Source organism: Carassius gibelio, chromosome B5 (genome assembly GCF_023724105.1).
Source record: "Carassius gibelio isolate Cgi1373 ecotype wild population from Czech Republic chromosome B5, carGib1.2-hapl.c, whole genome shotgun sequence".
Taxonomy (NCBI): domain Eukaryota; kingdom Metazoa; phylum Chordata; class Actinopteri; order Cypriniformes; family Cyprinidae; genus Carassius; species Carassius gibelio.
The window spans coordinates 24,090,600-24,111,708 of NC_068400.1; the positions used below are offsets into that span (position 1 = coordinate 24,090,600).

At 39.7% G+C, this 21,109-nt stretch overlaps 1 protein-coding gene across 1 annotated transcript; it reads right to left on the reverse strand.

Moving 5' to 3' along the window:
* Nucleotides 1-378: 378 nt before the first annotated feature.
* Nucleotides 379-19,641, reverse strand: LOC127958861 (uncharacterized). Its single transcript, XM_052557891.1, has 3 exons — nucleotides 19,293-19,641; nucleotides 17,741-17,881; nucleotides 379-3,402 (listed from the first exon to the last, which is right to left on the reverse strand). The coding sequence occupies exons 1-3, from the start codon at nucleotides 19,369-19,371 to the stop codon at nucleotides 3,203-3,205; spliced, it is 420 nt and encodes a 139-aa protein (XP_052413851.1). The 5' UTR covers nucleotides 19,372-19,641; the 3' UTR covers nucleotides 379-3,202.
* Between the last annotated feature and the right edge of the window lie 1,468 nt (nucleotides 19,642-21,109).

Consider the following 21,109-nt stretch of genomic DNA (forward strand, 5'->3'; position numbering starts at 1 on the left):
CTCTTTAACAGTGTAAAAAACTCAGTATGCATGAAATAGCATTTCACCCCCCCCCCTTTAAACTGTAAATTCACACAAGAAGAAAAAGGGTGACAAACAGAGAATCTTAATGTTACCCATTGAACTCCAAACTGAATTAAAGGGATGGTTCACCCAAAATGTCAATCTTTTTATTATTTACCCTAATGTCAAACCCATTAGACTTTTGTTCATTTTCAAAACACAATTGAAGATAATTTAATGAAATCTGAGAGATTTCTGTCTCTCCTTTTAAAGTCCATTCTGACAAAACTTTAAAAGTTCCATATGATTCCAGAAATCCATATGAATAGAGCAGATTAATCCAAGCCTTCTGAAGGGAATATTTACCATATTGGATGTGCTCTACATATGTACATTGATCAATGTTTATATGTGAATAAAAACCTAAATTAAAGGTTTATCATATAAAGCAAACATGTATGAATTTTATATGAACTCAGTTTATGTGGATTGTATTTAGAAATACATTGAAGCATCAAAGTTTGGTACTTTCTTTGAAGGAACAAAAATGAGAGAGAGAGAGAGAGAGAGAGAGAGAGTGTGTGTCATCATATCATGTCTTTTGTACTGGCCAAATTAATGTTGTATGCTCCAGGTCTAGTGCAACTACAGCTTGAGGCCAGTAAAAAAAAAACACCCTGAAACACCTTAGCAATTACACAACAATGACCTGACAACCAGCTAGAAAACCATAACATCATAGCATTGGTTTCGTACCTCAGTCACACACAGTGAAATTTAAAAAGCATTTTGTTTTTTAAAACAGACAAACATTGACTTATGACAAGTGAATGAATTTCATGCCATGGCTTCAACTGTGGTCTGACATTGACAAATACTGAACAAACTGAAACAAATCCACTCAAAAGCACCAAATGGATTCTAGATTCTCACCAAATTCACTGCAATCAACAGACCATTTTTCAAAATGCCTGTGAAAGCAGTCCTTTCAGTGTCAGAGGCATGTGACAGCAGACGTTAAAGACAGGAGAGAGTTCGGGTGCTGCTCGGAGGGTACAGCTTGTGCTTCAGCGCTCATTAGCTCAGAGACAGCACAGTTTTGAGAGTCTGGCAGGAGCGTATATGACTGCCTTATTTTATACGCCAGCCCTCAAACCTGTCTCCGCAATCTCTCTCTGCTAATTTCTGGATGAATCATGAGAAGCATTAAAAGATGAAACACTTCTTCCTCCACTCTGTGAGGGGTGGGTCTCACTGCCTGTGTTTTCTCAAAGGCTGGATTAAACCAATCAAAACAAGCCGTGAGCCTCCGTGGATCTCTTCCCGTTTATTTTCATAAGAGCTTTCACCATAAGACAGGCCATTGCTCTTAAAATGTGCTCTGAATCTGTCGCCTCTTCAAAGGAGCCACATGAAGTATTGTTGAACATGTTATAAACATGATTTCTAGCAAAGAATGAATCCTAATAAAATACTGCACTAGTCAGGCATGTTTCATGGCTCTAATTACAATTATCACAGTGGACTAAGCATTGCAAGATCTCTGCTGTGTCAGAGAGTCTGTCAGGTTGAACATTTATGCCTGTGTCAAAAGATTGTGAAACACTGCCATCTCCTGTAGCCCTGAGCTCTATTTAGAAATCATTTAGAGATAGATTTTCACTTCTCAGCTAAGAATTCCCATGGATCAGCAATTATAAAGTACTGTCATCCAAGTACTGTGGATTAGCTGCAAAACTGTGAAATGGAAATATAACTGACTCTAGTTGAAACAAATAGCTGAAATAGAAACCTTGTAGCCTATTTATGATTATGAAAAAATCTGAAATTGAAGAATACCAAAATTATTCAATATTGACTGATCTAACTGAAAACAAATTGGTATTAGGTGAAATATCTTAGGCATGTTTTCTTAAAATACGCTTTGGGTGTCCTGAGATCGAGTCGGCTTGCGGACCTTTCTCCTCTCTCTACCACTTTGCTTCCTGTCTAAAAAACTGTCTTGTCCTAATAAAGACAAAAAAAAAAAAAAAAAAAAAAAGGCTAGATCTCTAAAGCACCACTTGGAACCTTTTATTGCCATATCTGGTTGAAACATAAAATTGCAAATTCTTGAGGAATAGCATTTTATATAGATGCATGGAAACACCAAAGCAGATATGAAACTATATTTACAATTTGAGGTTCTACCATCGGATGTGCTGTGTCGAAACACAACTGACGGTAGAACTTCAAATCCTAAATACATCCCCCTTCTTGACTGCAGACTTCTTGTAGTTTTAATTTTCTGTAGTTTGTTTGACAATTGGTTGTTCGTCAGTGGTTAAGAAGGATTTGTTGTTTGCCAATGTAAATGCTGGCTGAAGATTTCCGTTACAAACTAAGCACCCACTCACTCAATAACCAGACCTTTACGGATATGATTTAGCAAGCAAGAGGTAAGACGACAATATTTTAATGTACTCGTTCGGTAATTAAATATTGTATTCATTTTTAAACAAACAAAAAAAAAAACTTTCAATGTGGCGCATTAGAGGCCTTAGCTTAGGCCTATATTAAAACTAAATAGAAGAAGTATTTCAACACCTTCTTACTTATCAAACATGCATTCCTGTATGTTCAAAAAGAATGTGCTAATCTAAACCTGATTACTCTGCTAGGACGTTTGAACTTGAGTGACAGACTTCACTAAAAATCATCTTGAGATCAGTTGGTTAAAAGAAATTACAAAAACTTTAGAAAATATCTAAATAATAATACCCAAAACAATAAAAAGGTAAGTATAATTTCCGTTACCGATTTTTTTTAGAACATTTCGGCCTTAAATAGGATGTAATTCCTGATCACATATTTTCACACATATTGTAAAGAGCATAATTTCTCATTTTTGGCTGAGCAAAATGATTCATAATAATAGTTTAACATATATATATATATTGTTGTCCATATAAAAGTGCTTTTGAGACTTACTCTGAAATAAACTATATAATGCTACATAAATAAACTTGCCTTGCCTAAGTATCCAAAGAAAACAATACTAGGCTACATAAAGGATTGGTTTATCCACACTTAGGCCTAGGTCTAATACTCCAGGGTCTGTGTTCACATCTTTTATAGGTATATTTTCAAGTTCCACCATGTATGTCATGCATCGGAAGCGTAGCTGCCGTGATTTTGTCGTGACGTTCAAATTTCAAAGTTATTTCGTCCAAAGTATCAACCTTTGAAACCAGAGAGAAAACGTCAACGAGCAAATAGGCAGCAGTGTGTTCGTCCGCCAGCGGGTGGCGCTGTTGCACAGGTCAGAGCCGCAGCAGTGGATGTTGACTCCCGGCAGCTCCTGCGTGTGGCAGTGTCGTGCTGTCGCGCAGCCACTAGTCAGCATGACTCCCAATGCAACTGCATAACACAAACAAAACAGTTTTAGAGAAACCACATGCTGGGTTACATACAATCAATTTCAGAATGATTTCAGGTGAAGTCATGATTTTAATGCATGTCACAACAGAACTGTTTAGGTAGTTGTTCTAAAACCTGGAGGAGAACCAGCATTTCTGAGCCATGGGTACATGGGTTAAGAATTTCCTGTGGGTTTTTAGAATGGCAGTTTTGGATTTATGAGTAGAATTTAATGTCTGTGGTTAACTTTGCATGAAGAGACTTATGTTTTCTTCTACAACAAATTACCAACAGTCAAACATGAATTATTAACTAAGCACAAATGCTATTTTGGGGATTTCCGTTTTTCATTTTCCTACCTAATTTTGAATGCCTGCCTATACTAATACTACAGTGTAAGCTCAGAAAGTTTGGTATAATTTCAAAGGAAACCCTTTGAAATTACATAAAACACTGTTGAAATTGATAAAAATGACAATATATGCTGTCTGTGTTATAATAAATAGGGAAAAAAACAAGGCGCTTTTTTATTTTATTTGTGTAAACTGAAGTTTGAAATGTTATAACTCAGGCATTGAAGGGGCTGGCAACTTCAGACAAATGTCTTGTGATTCTTCCAACTGTCAGCTATTAGAGGAAAACAGAAATTTCTTTCTATCCTAATCTATGCAAAAGTTATTCTATTCCAACTGAAGGAAGGAATAATAGCATTTTTGTATAAAATTTTTGTCTAAATAAGTATGAAGTCATCTTTTGCACACTTGCAGTATGGAATAATGTGATCTCTGTATATTATTTGACAGAAAACACTCAGAAGTTACATAAAAATCTGCTGTTTGTGACAAATAGTATTATTTATGTTGTTTCACATATGATGAACCATCTCAATACATTGTGCTTTTTTTGTGTGTGGGTTTTCTGAACAGTCTTTGAAAGAAAATAATTCATATTTCACAATAGCAGCATGCATAAAATTATAAAAAATATCTGGTCTATCACAATCTAAAATAGAATCCACAATCTCCAGATTCATATCGTTTCATTTATGTCTATTCTGCATCGTGTAGAGATTGAGAGACCTCGCCGTCTCTTTCATATTTCATATTTTGATTTTTTATCAGCGTGTATTTTGGTTTCGGTTTCTATATAACGTAAACAAGCTCCCCGAAGCTTTTGCGCGAACTTCGGAGCGTCAGCAAACTAATTTATGTTTATTCCCCCAGTACTGTACGGATTACTGTACATTCACTGAGATGCGGTCGAACACTGCACAGTTATGAAAATAAACATATTAGCTTATTGCTAGCGAAGCTTCCAAGCCTCAGAATAAAGAATCAAATGTATGAAAGCGAGTAGCACGCGTATAGGCTTACCAGATGCGCGTCCTGACCTCTCCACGGCGAAGGTGGCCACCCAGAACTTGTTTTATGAATATTATGCATTATAAATCCGTAGCGTCGGCCATTAGTAGTTTTTTCCTCGCGTGTCCTTTGTTTAGAAGCAGCCAAAGACTCAGTTTCCCAGAGACCATTGCGTCTCCACAAGCGGAAAAGAGTGGGCAGTCGCTGTCCAGTTCCAGCACCCCCGCGGTGCTGAATTCACACCTTCGATTGGAGGAACGACTTGTGAATGACAGCCATCAGGACAAATAGCGCTTCACAAAAGAGGTCAGACGTCTATACCAGAAGAAAGGCTTTTAGACCCATCAATATGAGTAAGAGATCTTGTCAATCATACAGCTCTTGGAGTGTTGTGATATGTAATACGTGTGTACGTATGTACGTGTGTGTACGTGAGTACGTGAGCCGGAAATGTATGTTGTACTGAACATGTGAATCCTTAGTAAAGAAGTTCTGATCCATCTCTGATTCTGTAGAGTAATACTTCATGGTGGCAGCGGTAAAACAACCATAGTATCATCCACGTGAGTGTTCGTGACCAGTGAAGCGAGGAAATTATGCCGCGAGCCCAATCTGTTTAACGCTAGATGGCTGTGTAAAGTTACCGCGGGAGTACATTCCGTGACGCGCTCTCTTATACACGTGTGGGATCGTAAAAGAGCATTGTCTGCGTGATAATTGCTTATCAGTCCGAGGATACAACAAAATACAGAAAACGACAACTACTTTTAACGTGAGTACAAGATACATGTGCAAAAATGGCGGCACATCTACCAATGATGAACTGGTCTGACCCCGATCTGAGTGAAGCAATGTCTTTATTTAAACAAAAAATGAATCTGTACCTCGAAGATGAAGAAATAACAGATGCTGAAAAACAAGCTAGGAAAATATGTAGAGGAATTGGAGATGAAGGATTAAAACGACTAAATGCAAGTGGGCTTAGTGATGCAAATAAGAGAGAGCCTGACACCTTGTGGAATTTCTTTGAAGGACAACTAAAGTTAAATGTGAACTTCAGAATCCACAGGCTACATCTTATGCAGTATAGACAAAAGCCAAATGAGAGCATTGATGACTTTGTGACTAGAGCCAGAACTTTAGCACTGAAATGCCAATTCAATGACGATGAGCTCAATGAACGTTTAGTTGAACTTATCATTGCCAGTACTCCTTTTGATGCTTTAAGAAATGACCTATACAGCAAACCTAAAGGTCATCCAATTGCTGAAGTTCTTGCAGAAGGGCGAAAGTACGAAGCCTTAGCAGCTGGTAATGAACAGATACAACAACTTGGTATGTCACAGACTGAAAATGTCCATGCTGTAACAAGAGGACGAACATGTCAAAACTGCAACACAAACCACAAGCCAAGGCAATGCCCTGCATACAATGATATATGCTCTATGTGTGGTAACAGAGGCCACTGGGCAAAGTGCTGTAAAAAGAGCAGACGACAGAGAGAGTTATCCAGCCAGCACAGAAGAAGCAAGTCACGAACTCGCAATAGATACCAAAGCCACGCTCGCCCATGGAAAGAGCACAAACGCAAAGACGAGTCCAGCATTAGCACTGTAGAAAGCACTAAAGATGATGAGTATACATACCAACAACACTTCTACTCCATCACCATCAGTTCTAAATGCATGCATAGCATCCATGTGAAACCACCTAGAGATGAGGCATACACAAACCTAAATATTAAACCACCTTTCTTGCAAGGACATGGGTACACACTTCGTCTGAAAATAGATACAGGGGCATCTGGAAACACACTTCCATTGCGTACATTCAAGCAGATGTATGGTGCATCTCCACAAAGCATGGAACATTTAAAATCAGCCTCCAACGTAAAACTAACGTCATACACTGGCGATGTGATTCCCTGCTTTGGAACCATCAACATGCCATGCCAACACAAAAAGTCCAGATGGATAGATGTAAAGTTTTATGTCGTTGATGTACCTGGACCAGCCGTGGTTGGACTACCCACAAGTGAACTCCTCAACCTTGTGACGGTAAATGTTGATGCAATGTCTGAAAGAGAAAATAAGGGACATGAAGAACGACAAACAAAAGTGAGTACCTATCAACACATAAAAGGCATCAAAGAACTAAAAGAGCAATACCCAGACCAATTTGACAAAATTGGCAGTTTCAGTGGCACAGCAAAGCTCATCCTAAAGGAAAGTGCCAATCCATTCATCGACCCACCACGCAAATGCAGTATCCACATAAAGGACAAACTTCAAGATGAGTTGAATAGACTTGTCGACCAAGGAGTCCTGCGAAAAGTAGAAGAACACACAGATTGGTGTTCTAGTCTTGCTTTCAGCACTAAAAAAGATGGATCACTTCGAATCTGCTTAGATCCTCAGAAACTAAATGCAAGCCTGAAGAGGTGCCCTCACAAAATTCCAACTGTAGAGGAACTAAACCCAAAATTTGCAAATGCAAAAGTGTTCAGCAAGCTAGACGCAAAAGCCGGTTACTGGTCGATACATCTTGAAGAGGAGTCACAAACTCTAACCACGTTCCGCACTCCTTTTGGCAGATACTGCTGGAGACGCTTACCATTTGGTCTCAGTGTGTCCCAAGACCTTTTCCAAGCCAAAATGGACCAAATTCTTGAAGGTCTTCATGGTGTAATCAGCATAGCAGACGATGTTGCAGTTTGTGGAGTTGACGAGGAGGATCATGACAGAAATCTGACAAGCCTGATGGAAAGAGCTGTAGAAACAGGTCTGGTGTTTAACAGTGACAAGTGCATCATCAAACAGCAGAGCATATCTTTTTTTGGCAACCTGTACACAGACAAAGGCATCAGACCAGATCCAGCCAAAATCCACGACATACAAAAAATGCCAACGCCACAAAACAAAGATGACCTTCATCGATTCATGGGCATGCTAAACTACCTGTCACCCTACATACCAAAGTTTGCTGATAAAGCCCACAATCTGAGAGGATTGTTGAAAAGTGACTCACCGTGGGTGTGGGACACTGATTATCAGAAATGCTTCGATGACCTAAAGGCAACAGTGACTATTGATGCTTGCTTAAAGTACTATAATCCAGCAGCCACCCTAACACTGGAGGTAGATGCGTCACAGAAAGGCATTGGTGTAGCACTTGTGCAAGACAACCGGCCCATTGCTTTCGGTTCGAAGACGTTAACTGAATGTCAATCAAGATACAGCAACATTGAAAGAGAAATGCTTGCTATTGTGTATGGTATGCAGCGATATCACACATACTTGTATGGCAAATCATTCGTCGTAGTAACGGACCACAAACCTCTCGTCACCATATGCACAAAGCCTCTTCATGCTGCTCCTCCAAGGTTACAACGCATGTTGATCAAAACACAGGGATACAACTACAGCATTGTGTATCGTCCTGGATGCCAAATGATTTTAGCTGACACTCTCAGCCGCCTGCCAAACCCTGAAAACAATGAAGACATTGAACTCGATGAACGAATTGATGGGCTGGACACCGAATTTGAAGACCCTGAGCATCATACTGTTGCAATTGTAAACTTCTCACCAAACAAACAGGAGAGTCTTAGAATGGAGACTGCAAAAGACCCCAAGCTCAGTGCGCTTAAAGAAATCATCCATCAGGGATGGCCAGACAGGATTCAAGACTTGCCAAAAGACCTACTCAGCTATTGGCCTTTTCGAGATGAACTTGCCATAGAAGCTGGAGTTGTATTTAAGGGCAGACAAGTGCTTATTCCAGAATCCATGACCAGCGACATACTGACTCAACTCCATGCAGCCCACCAAGGTATCGAAAAAACGCGCAGGTTGGCTAGAGAAAGTGTATATTGGACCAAGATAAACACAGACATTGAAAAAATGTGCAGATCTTGCAGTACCTGTGCAGAACACCAAGATGCACAACCAAAAGAACCTCTCATTCCACACAAAACTCCCACAAAGCCATGGCAATACCTGGCATCAGATCTGTTCGAGATCCACGGCCATCAGTACCTACTTACCGTGGACAGATATTCTAAGTATCCATTAGTTGATGAAATGCCCATACCAGTAAGTAGCCATGCAGTCGCACAAAAAATGCAATGTTATATGTCTTTATTTGGTCGACCAGATGAAATAATGACAGATAACGGACCGCAGTACACGGGACAACCTTTCAGGAAATTCGTAACTGATTGGGGAATAGAACATATCACAAGTTCACCACACTATCCAAAAAGCAATGGATTTATTGAACGACATGTGAGACACATCAAATCAATCATAAAAAAAACAATACAACACAAAGGAGATGTACAAATGGCTCTGATGCAGGTGCGAGCGACACCCATTGACAGTGATTTACCATCCCCTGCAGAATTACTCCTTGGCAGACCAATCACCACACTCCTACCAAGTCATGCAGATCCAGGTAAACTGGAACACAGACAGCACCTGGAAAAAAGGATTACAAGGATGAAAACACACCATGACCAATGTAGTGGTAGGGACTTACCACCATTGTTTCGTGGACAGAGTGTAAGAGTGTTAGACAAGGAGAGGAAAACATGGCACCCAGGAACTGTTGTGGAAAGATGCAAGGAGCCGAGAAGTTACCTGATCCAAACACCAAATGGAAACACAGTCCGACGTACTAGGAGCCAACTACGTGAAATGTATGTAACACACACACAGAAAATACAGAAAAAAGTACAGTTTGCTGAAACACCCCAAAAGGATGAGGTTGAACAAAGCCACAAGAATCCAGTGGAGAACAAAATCACGCAACCTCTTGATACAAAAACAGACAATACAGGTACTGAGACAAGACCAACACGCACAAGGTCTGGACGGGTCATTATCAAGCCAGCCCAATACAAAGACTTTGTGTAAAGATTAAGTAATAGTCAAACAGTAAAAAGAATACCAAATACGGACTAAATGTGTATTTTTCCCGCGTAGTAATTAAACAGATTGTTTGAGTTCATTATAGTTTTAAAGTGCAACATATTGAAAAAAAAAAAAGAGCAATATTTTTGTTTGTATTGGTTATCTGAAGTGTTTACACACTTATGTTAAACAGGGGGGATGTTGTGATATGTAATACGTGTGTACGTATGTACGTGTGTGTACGTGAGTACGTGAGCCGGAAATGTATGTTGTACTGAACATGTGAATCCTTAGTAAAGAAGTTCTGATCCATCTCTGATTCTGTAGAGTAATACTTCATGGAGCGCTTTTGCGCACTTGTACAAAACGCTTTATATCTCAGCAATGGAAGCACGCAGAAACGTAAAAATGGTCTTGTTTGAAAGAAGAGATTCTAATCTAAAAGATTATATCGAGTATATAGGTATGCGTGGCTGTTTGCGGCTGACTGAAGCGGTGCAAAATGTATAAATAATAAGGTGAGAAATTTTACATCGCGATTCTGTTGAAGATCATTCGATCTGTGATTGTCACACAATAAAATGATCTACATCATCAGATTCCTGAGAATGAGAGCTTTCTTGTGATATATGACTTGACTGTTTTGTGAAAAATATTTTAAATACACATTCTTACGAAAACGTATTCGCAATCGTTAGATGGAAATTTATGGGGGGGGAAAATATATTTCTTAGCTTAATTTGACTACTTTATGTATCATAAAACCCCAATTAATGGTATTCTTTGTAAAGAAAACACTCTAAGCTTTCAAATGAACCCATTTTTGGGCAAATGCCATATAAGGAAGGATATGCAAATGAGACACAAACATGTGGCATGCTATTTTCGGACCCGGTACCGGGTCTGCAGAGTTTAAGAGGTTAAAAAAGAAAAAAACTAAAAACTAAACATAATTCACTTGGGCTATACGAACTTCATCTACCAAAAGTGAGTGCACATGCTTGATAAACTTTTTTTTTTCAGCCAATCTTATATAGAGATTTATTAGTAACTTATACAGTATATTTTTAATGTTTAACACATGACACTTGTGTAATTTATGTTTTAGAACAAAACATACAAATAATGATAATCACAGACAGTAGAGTATGAATGAGTCTTTCTGGTGTGGTAAAATATAATAATTATTGGTATAAGACAAACAAATACATTAAAAAATAAACACATGTAATGTCTTAAACCCAAGGTGCGCACATAGGCGATTTCTTTTCCACCTTTCTTGCCACATTTCATAGTTTTTTTTTTTTTGTTTTTTTTTTTTTGCATTTAGAATTGCATTATTTTCCATCTTCAACACACACTCCTACATGCACTCAGACCTACAAACATTTAACTGGCTTTCCTATAGTATAAGCCTATCTTATTCACTTTTTAGAGGAACATCAGCACATTTTGAATCATCTCACACAAGAAATGACTTCCTCCATGCCTCCACGTCACTTCTTCATATCACACTTCACACAACATGATGACATTTACATCATGCATGAATACAGAAAACTGTGTATGACAGTTGACTAGAATCAGTGGTTTACAGGAATCTTTTTTTTCCTTTTTTACTTAAGCTTTTAATCTTCTAGTAACTCCTGCCAAGTTTCACTATGATACAGTTACTAATTCCACTAAGGGACTGTTTACATGGAAACAAATCTACCCACAGCAATTATGTCAGTAACACATAACCATAAGTCCACCTACAGTGCAGCCACCGTCCCACTGGTAAAAAGTTAATTAAGAATTCATAGCCTGAGTAACAAATTTTTGTGTACAGGAATCAGTGAAAGTGCTACAACAAAAATACAAGCACAGTCTACAGTGCTCTATCCATAGACTTCTACTGAAAGTTCACTACTGTAAACATACAGTTTTGTTCAGAATCAGAATTATCGTCAATAACATGTCACGAAAACCGTAAAAGTCTTATTTTGAACCCACAATACACCTTCAACTAAAAGGAGAAGATTTGGCCATACAGTACAGTAAAACAAGCGGCACAAACACTTGCTCGGGGTTGAGTCATGTGACAGCTCTGTGATGCATGCTGAGCTCTGGAGGCAGGCAGAGCTGGCTCGACTTGTGAAAGTGGATAACTCTGGAGGATTACGGCTGGCCGATGATCCAACAGAGAGAGAAAGAGAAATCCCTGATGATCTCTGTCTAAATGCTCTTATCAGCCTTATCAATTGGACTGTGTCTGTCTGTCACCTATCGGAAGGACTGTCTGTTTGAGAGTCTGGCTGTGTTTTGTCAACAGCGTTTGGGTTATAAATGTAGTCAGGATTTCAGGTTACAAAATATTTCGCTCATGCAGTGATACCAGGAAAAGTTGTGCTGGAAGCCTCAAGCATAAAGACAGTCTCGATGTTAGTAATGAGAGTGTTTACAACACTGCTTCATGAAGCTTCAAAATATTCATCATTTGTTTCATATCAGTGGTTTTGAGCTTGATTTCAAATCACATCATAATGTTTTCAAACATGTTTAGATAGATTTTGAAATTCCAAGGGTTTGGATCCACTGTCATTGCACAGCGGAATTAAGGCTGCTTTGTGCATGCTCAAAAAAAACTGACCAAATTATGCCTGCTTAGACCCACCACAAAAAAGTATTAGGGGTGTAACGATTATAATTATTCATGTTTTTTTGTATCACCGTTTCAGAGTCACAGTTTCAGTATGGTTCGGCATGTTCTATTTTAGGGAAAAAAGACTAGCCTATACTGGGAAATGATTGGTAATACTTGAGCATATGTCATAAAGGTTTTTCCATGTTATTTTTATTTTTTTGTTCATCGCTGTTGAATGCATATCCATCAACAGAACATCTATAGGTTACGCATGTAACCATAGTTCCTCGAAGGAACGAAATGCTGCGTCGAATGCTATGGTGAAAGAGTTTAGCGTGAGCGACTCTGAATATCATGTGTAATCTGTCTTATAGAAGTGCGTGCCATCACGGGTGGGGTCACATAAGTGACCAGGAAGCTATAAAGGCACGAGCCACGCAGCCGGCATCAGCTTCGAAGACCAGCAAGCGCCGACAGGGGTGCCGGGGTATGGCCTCAAGATGCAGCATCTCGTTCCCTCGAGGAACTATGGTTATAGCGTAACCTACAGACGTTCCTCTTCAGAAACTCAAGCTGCGTGGAAATGCTATGGGGAACGATGTGTCCACACTGCCAGACTACCAAATCCCTGCCTAATGTGTATCCGAAGAGCACAGCTTAGGACGAGAGAACTGAAGTGCCTGGAGTGACTGGCATATCTAGGCCATAGAATTTTGCAAAAAAAAGGCCTTTGAGGGCGCCATAACCCGAGTAGAGTGAGCCTTGGCTCCCGACAGCGGGGGAAGACCAGAGGGCTCATAGGTGGCGTTGATAGTCTCAACTATCCAACGACTAATAGTCTGCTTAGATGCAGGAAAACCCCTTTTGGGGGGACTGTAGCATACTAGCAATTGTTCCGATTTTTTCCACGGGGCAGCTCTGTGGACGTATGCATCCAGCGCTCAAACTGGACACATACAATTTAGCTTCTCTTGATCTGGCTCCCGAAAGGGAGGAGGGCAGAAGGCCTGCAGCACTACAGGTTGTGTTGTGACAGAGAGAACATTAGGAACACATCCCGCTCGAGGGTATATGAACGCTTTAGCCATGCCGGGCGCAAGTTTCATTCACCGCGAATGAAACTTGTAACTAGGGGGTGTCTTCCCAAAGACTGACCATCGAGAGGGGCATTGTAGGCCGCAATGGAAAACCTTCAGTGAGGAGTGGATCAACCCTGCAGAGAACCTGGCTTGTACAAACTCCAGAACTGTACCAACTGGGTAGTTAGCTGGGTCAAGCTGAAAGTCTCTGCACCATGAGGTGAAGAGTTTCCACCTCAGGGCGTACAGTCTCTTTGCTGAGGGAGCTTTGCATTGGAGGATGGTCTCAACAACCTCGGTTGAGAGACCAGATACTATGAGTTGTGTCCCCTGAGTTGTGTACCCCAGCCAGTAAGGGATGCATCCGTCGCTAGTAGGTCGAAGTGGGTTGCCCCTCGGGGAAAATCCCTTGGTCTTGAGCCACCACTGTAGGGGTCTCATGTACAGCAGGCCAAGAGGCATCACGTTGGACGCAGCTGCAATCAGACCCAACAATCAGACCCAAAAAAATTGTTTGACAGTGAGTGACTGGCCTTCTTTGACTCTCTCGACTGACATGAGAATACGATACTCTATACGAGCATGGGACAAACGTGCCTGCATCGTGGTCAAATCCCACACTACGCCCCACTAGATTGTTCTTTGGACTGGAGAAAGTACACTCTTCTTGGCGTTCGGTCTCAAACCCAGCTCCCCCATATGTTCGAGAACGACATCTTGATGTCGAACCGCCACGGTGCTCTGATTGAGCTAAAATCAACCTATTGTTGATATAATTGAGAATGTGGATGCCCTGCATGCACAGAGGAACCAGAGGCACATCTATACAGGGTGAGAGTGCAGGGTGAGAGTGCAAGAGTGCAAGGCCGAAGGGAAGTACTCGATATTGGTAAGCTTCACCCCCGAAAGGGAACCTCAGAAACTTCCTGTGTTGTGGAAGGTTGGATATGAGGAAGTATGCATCTTTGAGATCTATTGTGACAAACCAGTCCTCGGATCTGATTTTAGCTACAACATGCGTGATCTTGCATTTTGAACTTCAGTTTCATAACTGATCGAATTAAGACCCGCAGATCTATGATCGGACACAACCCCCCATCCTTCTTTGGAACTATGAAATACCGGCTGTAGAACCCGGACTCCCTGTCTTGAGGAGGGCCCACCTTGATGGCCTCCTCCCCTAATAGGGTTTTCACTTCTTGTTCCATAATCAGAGCCTGCTTGGGGCCGACTAACGTCGGAGTTACCCCATTGAATCTCGGCAGTGGAGAGCCAAACTGAATACGGCAGCCTTTTTCTACTGTGCGCAGGACCCATTGAGATACATTTGGCAGTAGTTTCCACGCTGCTAAATAATCTACTAAGGGAATCAGTCTCTCGAGACTGACCTCTGGTGTAAGAGGCCCCCGAAGGGTCCCCTAGTGTTTCAACGCAGCTCCAGTTCCTGAAGAGGAACAAACTTTAGCCGAACTCTGTCGGTTTTATGTGTTGTTATTTTTAACAACCTATATTACAGATGTCAGATTTAAGTGTGTGTCAAACCATGGGGGAGAATGGAATGGTTCAAATTTTTACCAAGAACCGTTACACCCCTACAAAATTATACAGTTGTAATTGCTGTGTAAATGCCACCTCTGAGCAGCATTAAACAGTCTGTCTAAAGACACCTACAGTAAATGCCACTTCAGAAGTGTTTCTTTGCCACCTTTGGAGTGCAAATTTGCCATGAATGCATTACATAAAGTAAAAAACCAAGAAGGATTTCTAGGAATTGGTGATACCTTCAGACAAGCTTATGCAGTAGGTGTTGGTTTTTATGGCTGATTAGGAGATGAAGGTGTTGGAAGTACGAGTTAAAGTAGGTTAACCCTCAAGTTGTGTTTGGGTCATTTTGACCCAGAGAGAGTTTTCTTTCTCCTGAAAATTGTACTTAATGTTATTCCATTAGACTAAGATTTACTGACTTTGCTCACACAGGGCATACCTACTTCCACTGCTAAAATTTGAAATTTTCGTTAAACATTTTTTATTTTATTCAACCTTGTTCCCCTTGAGGTGTTCCGGGTCAAAAAGAGCCACCTACAAATCTTTTTATCAGCTTGTTTTCTTTCATTTAGGACTGGGGTTGTGTTTATTATTTTGGAACTGATTTAGGCCTCATTAATCTGAGCTAACGTGCCTCAGTTTTTTGAATGAAAAAAGCATAGTTGCATAAGCATAAAAAGCATAAAATTTTGTCAATATGAAAAAAATTGGAAAATATTCGCACTGTTTATCACACTAGAATGCTCTAACTATTAACAATGAAAAAAAAAAGCGTATAAATCTGTTGTTGTGCTACATTAACAAAAGAAAAAATGGGATTAAATATTTTTGTCAAATAGTTTTCATTCAATCAGGACTGGGTTTGTATTTCTTTTTGATACTGACTGACTGTAGGCCTTATTGATCTTAGTTTTATTTGTCAAAAATTTCTGTCCGCTGAAAATGAATAGGGGAAATTGGAACTCTGAGAAATATTTAGTGTTCAGAAGCATGTCGATCATGTCCATTTTCACATATGTATTTTTGCCTGCAAATACACTGCTTAAAAAATAAAGGGAATACTTAAATCACACATTGGAACTCAATTAATGCAATATTCAGTTTAAAAATCTTTATTTATATACAGTTGATATGTGACAACAGACAATGGAAACCAAAATCCTCAACACACTGAGGGCTGGATTCAAAATCACACACATACACAAAAAAGGTAAAAAACTAAAGTTACACACTGATCCAACTAGCATGAACAGCAGCAACGGATACATATCCAAGAGGGTCTCAATTTGATCCAAGTCTGGGGAACGTGAGGGCCAGTCAGTGGCATCACTGCCATTGTCATCTAAAAACTGCACACTGTAGCCACTGAAGCCAGGCATTATCAGGCACCAGGAGGAACCCAGGGCCCACTGCGCCAGCGTAAGGTCTGACAGCGGCTCTGAGGATTTCATCCCTGTAGCTAACATCAGTAAGGCAACCACTGGCTAACAGGTGGAGGTCTGTGCAATCCTCCACTTATATTGCTCCCCAGAGCATTACTAACACACCTGGCAAATGCTAATTGAGCTGCATGGTGCTGAGTTGTGACCACAGGTCCCACTACAGGACAAGAAGCCCTTATGCCACCTTAATTCAGTCTGATTCTGACACCTATAGCCTGCTGGAGGTCATTCTGTAAGGCTTTGCAGTGCTCCTCCTAATCCTCCCCGTACAAAGTAGCAGAAACCAGTGCTGTTGCCCCTCTATGTCCCTGTCCAGTTCTCCTCATGTAACAGCTTGTCTCCTGGTATCTTCTGCATGCTCTTTGAAGCTGTGCTGAGAGACACAACAAACTTCTTTGTGATGGCACCTCCGTCCTGGATGAGCTGGACTACTTGTGAAACCTGACTGGGTTACAGGTACAGCCTCATGCTACAGACAATGAGAAGAACACTAACCATAACCCTAGGCTCAGATCAATGAGGCCTACGATCAGTTAAAAAAATAAATACAAAACCAGTCCTAATTGAAAGAAAACACCCTGACAAAAAAGATTGATACCAATATTAGGTGATAATATTGCATAACAAGAGATTTATAGGCTTTTTTTTGTGCCCCGGTCATTTTTGACCAGGAACACCACAAGTGTTATAGGGATTTGAACACAACCTGAGGGTTAATTAGGTGGGGGGCAGGGAACACTGTGATCTTCAGTCGGCCTTTGCTCAGGAGCGATCATCTGCCTCTAATGCTCCTTACGCTGTCAAAGTGTGATGACAATTACACGCAAGGAGTCTCATGAAGAGGATTAAAGGGATAGTTCACCCAAAAATACTGTCATCATTTACTCACCATCATGCCGTTCCAAACATGTATGAGTTGCCCTCTTATGTTGAACATGAAGATATTTAGAAAATTTCTGGTAATCAAACAGTTGGTGGTTGCCATTGACTTCCATAGTAGGGAAAAAAATACTATGGGATTCAATGGCAACCACCAACTGGTTGATTACCAGAAATCTTTAAAATATCTTATTTTTTGTACAACATAAGAAAGCAACTCATACAGGTTTGGAATGACATGATGGTGAGTAAATGATGACAATTTTCATTTTTGGGTAAACTATCTCTTTAAGGTGTCACCCCTGGAGTTCAAAGGAGTTCAAAGGATTTTACTCCAAAATAAATTTGATGAAAACTACCATTATGCATTATTCTCCACAGTGATTGTTGCTCATGCAATGACTATCTCAGCCACAGGAAGCCAAGCAGCCATTTCTGATTGTTGATATATTAGCGGTTGCTGGTGGGTGGTTGTAGGCGAGGGCATTCTTACCACTTTCGGTTCTGATGCAGAAGCGATGCTTGAAGCCCTTGTGGGAGTGGGAGCAGGTGATGACTTCAGGGCTGGAACAGCCTACGTCCACGTACCTCTGGTTATGCACAATGTTACAGGCATAACATTGCAGCCCGTCAGCTATAAAGCAGAAAGCAGATCTTTGTTTGCATGTGAGTTATAGAGAAAATTGGATAACAAGAGCAAAAGCGGCAACTTGGACTATAATGTGCAGCAGTATCTTCTTTCACTATCAGTTTCTGAATGATTTCACCCGCTGTGGCTCCAGATCAAGCAGGGATGAGGTTATAGCGACTGAGATTGAATTTAGCCCTGAGGTTTTAAGTCACTCAGCCATGTGTGCAGAACCCTGCTGCTGATACACATGGGTTTAGCTGCACAGAGCCTCTAGCTACACCATGACAGGTGGTTGTTAGGCTAATGTACTGCTCCTCTTGTGTAATGTTGTGCGTGAAGGCCAGTACATAACATGTTATTAATGAAACACCTCAAAAAAAGCATGAATCATTTACATCAACAAGGAAAAGCATTCACTTGCATGCATTATTGATGTCCCACTAATCTTCTGAATGATTTGCAGTGACATGCGATCTGTATCTGGCATCGTGCTTTGAGACTCCAGTAGAAATCTGCATGATGTTTGTACAGTTTCTGACAGGCTATTGGCTTTTTCTCATATATGGTAATTTATCATTTCTGGTTATGTGATCTCCGTGTTTTTTTTAAAAGGCAAAGTTCATCTGGTGGCGGTGGTTTGCTTTATATAACCCCCTCACTGGAATCCGTTCAGACAGAAATGTTGTATTTGCATGTAAGATTAGATCTAAATGAGGCTAGTGAGCTTTAGGAGGCAACACTGCAAGCAAAAAAAAAAAAAGAAAAGATATTTGAATTCATTACTGTCATAAAGCTCAGATACATTTGGCACAGAGAATTATACCTTAAATTGTCGAACACAAAAATTGTGTTTGTTAGTTTTTTGTAATACAGTGATGAATGTTGCATTGAGTTGCATCCACATCCTATATAACAAAAACTTTGTAAACACACAATTTGAGCATAAGTTATTACATAGAGACAATACAAACACTGTTCAAAGTCTACACTGCCAAACAGAAAAAGAAAATCAATCATTCTGCTTAGTTTTCTAGGAAAAATATCATGATGACGGAATACATTGACTTTGAAAAGCAAAATTGCATAAATATTATGACTTTCTTTCAAAGAATGTATCTTGAATAAAGGATATTTTTCTGACCAAACAGATTTTCCCATTGTCTTTAACCATAAGTCTAACAAATCAGTGGGCAAGTAAAAAAAAAAAAGAAAGAAATAAAGAAAAAAAATTGTTAATCCAAGATAAGTTATTTCAAGATCTATCTGTCTGTCTGTATGTCTGTGTGTCTGTGTGTGTGTGTGTGTGTGTTTGTGTGTGTGTATATGTTACTATATATCATCAGTATATATCTGTATTTGAATTCTTCAGTGTGACTGACACAAATCAATACAAACATACAGTACACACACCTACCATGTGACATGAGAAGTGTCAGCAATGCCAAGACGTAATACAGTCCATATCTGTGCAGCAGGCAGTTCTGGAGAGTCATGGGTGCAGCTGCAGGAAAAGTCACCCGGGCAAAGAAACGAAGGGCTGGTAGTGAGACGAATCCTCCTGGGAGAAGAGCTCTCTGACTCTTTCAGCATGAGCCACCACTCTCAAACCAAACACACTCACACTGATACTCCAAAGGAAAAGAGGAGGGGCCTCATATCAAAAAGAAGTATCAATAATGAGCCGTAAGAATAGACTATATCAAAATAAAGTGCAGTCATTTGTCCCTCATTTCTCCCATCCTTCCTAAGCCCTAGAGAGGGAGTCTTCAGTCCCTGGCAGACGTGCACAGTCTGCATGAGACCCTCTGCTGGATCAGAGGTAATTTGCTAAATGATAATCCCAAAGCCCCAGATAAACACTTTCACGCCCAGCTTCTCACTGTGATAGAAGAGTCAGTCTTGATGCTCGTATATGTGTGGTGTTAGTGTGTCTGAGTCCTCAGGCCATATTGCCTTTAATGAAAATTTAAGAACCAAATACTCACTCGGAAAGTGATGTTTAATGAAGGAGTGGGTGGGCTTTTGAAACAAACACAGACACAAATCAAAAGCGCTTGCTGTGCTTTGATGGGTCCAATCAGATTCAGAAGTGATTAGATGATGACCCAAAACGCTTTCATATGCAGTCATTAATGCTAGATGACTCTCTCTCTCTCTCTCTCTTCTTTTGCCATGCTTCTCTATCTTTCTTTTTATAGTTTCTCTTCGTTACCCTGACTGTCAAGATCAAGAGGTGTCTGGCATGTGTGATGTGTAGCAGGTCTAACTGGGGAAGTGGTAAGGATGTCATCAATATTCATATGAATTAACACATTGCAGTTAAAGGAGATGTATGTGTGCACATTTTATCCATTTACTCTTTTTCCAACCGACTTTCATGTAGTATTCATGTTTTTCTATTAAAAACTGTAATTGACTGTAATTCTAATTGGTTTACAGTAAGTTCCCTTACTCTGAAAAACAAACATATTTAACAGGATATTTCATATAATTTTGCAGTATAAGTGTGATCTTAAGCTGATTGTCAGTAATAAAGGTTAACAAAACTTACTGGCCCAAGTCAAAGAACCATGCAGCTGAAAAATCTCTATATCCTGGTCTCTGCATAAGGCCCAAGATTTATTTATTGGCCTGTTTTCCACAATTCACTTTGCATAATCAAATTTTTCTTATTATCCTAAATCCTTCTGTTAATTTCCAGGCTGAAAATAGATCTTGAAAGATAGATTCTGCTGTTGCTTAGAATGACATTTTTCATGTTGATTGCTATATTATATTATTTAAAGCCATAATAATATCTATATAAATCCATATTTCGATAAAACATTGTTTTTTACAGTAACTCTTAAGATTAGGGAACTGTTCAGAGTTTCTTACTAATGTGACAGTTTTAGCTTTTGCTTCAAAAATATGGTTTAGTTTTTAAATAATATAAAAATTAACATGAAAAAAAAAAGATATAAAAGAATATTTCCATTCTAAGCATCATACAATCAAAATCTGGAATTCAAAACCTAACCTGTTTTTTAAGACAATTTTGGTATCATTAATCAAATGATCAAATTAGTGACAATGATCATGGAAACTTGTCCCGTACCGTTTGTGCTCCATAAATGATAACTCAAATTGCATGGCTTAGTTGAGGAAGGGTTTACTTTAAATTTTAAAAGTAACTTTTTGAGTTCCCACTTGGGCCATATACATAGAATAGTATAGAAACCATCCAATCCA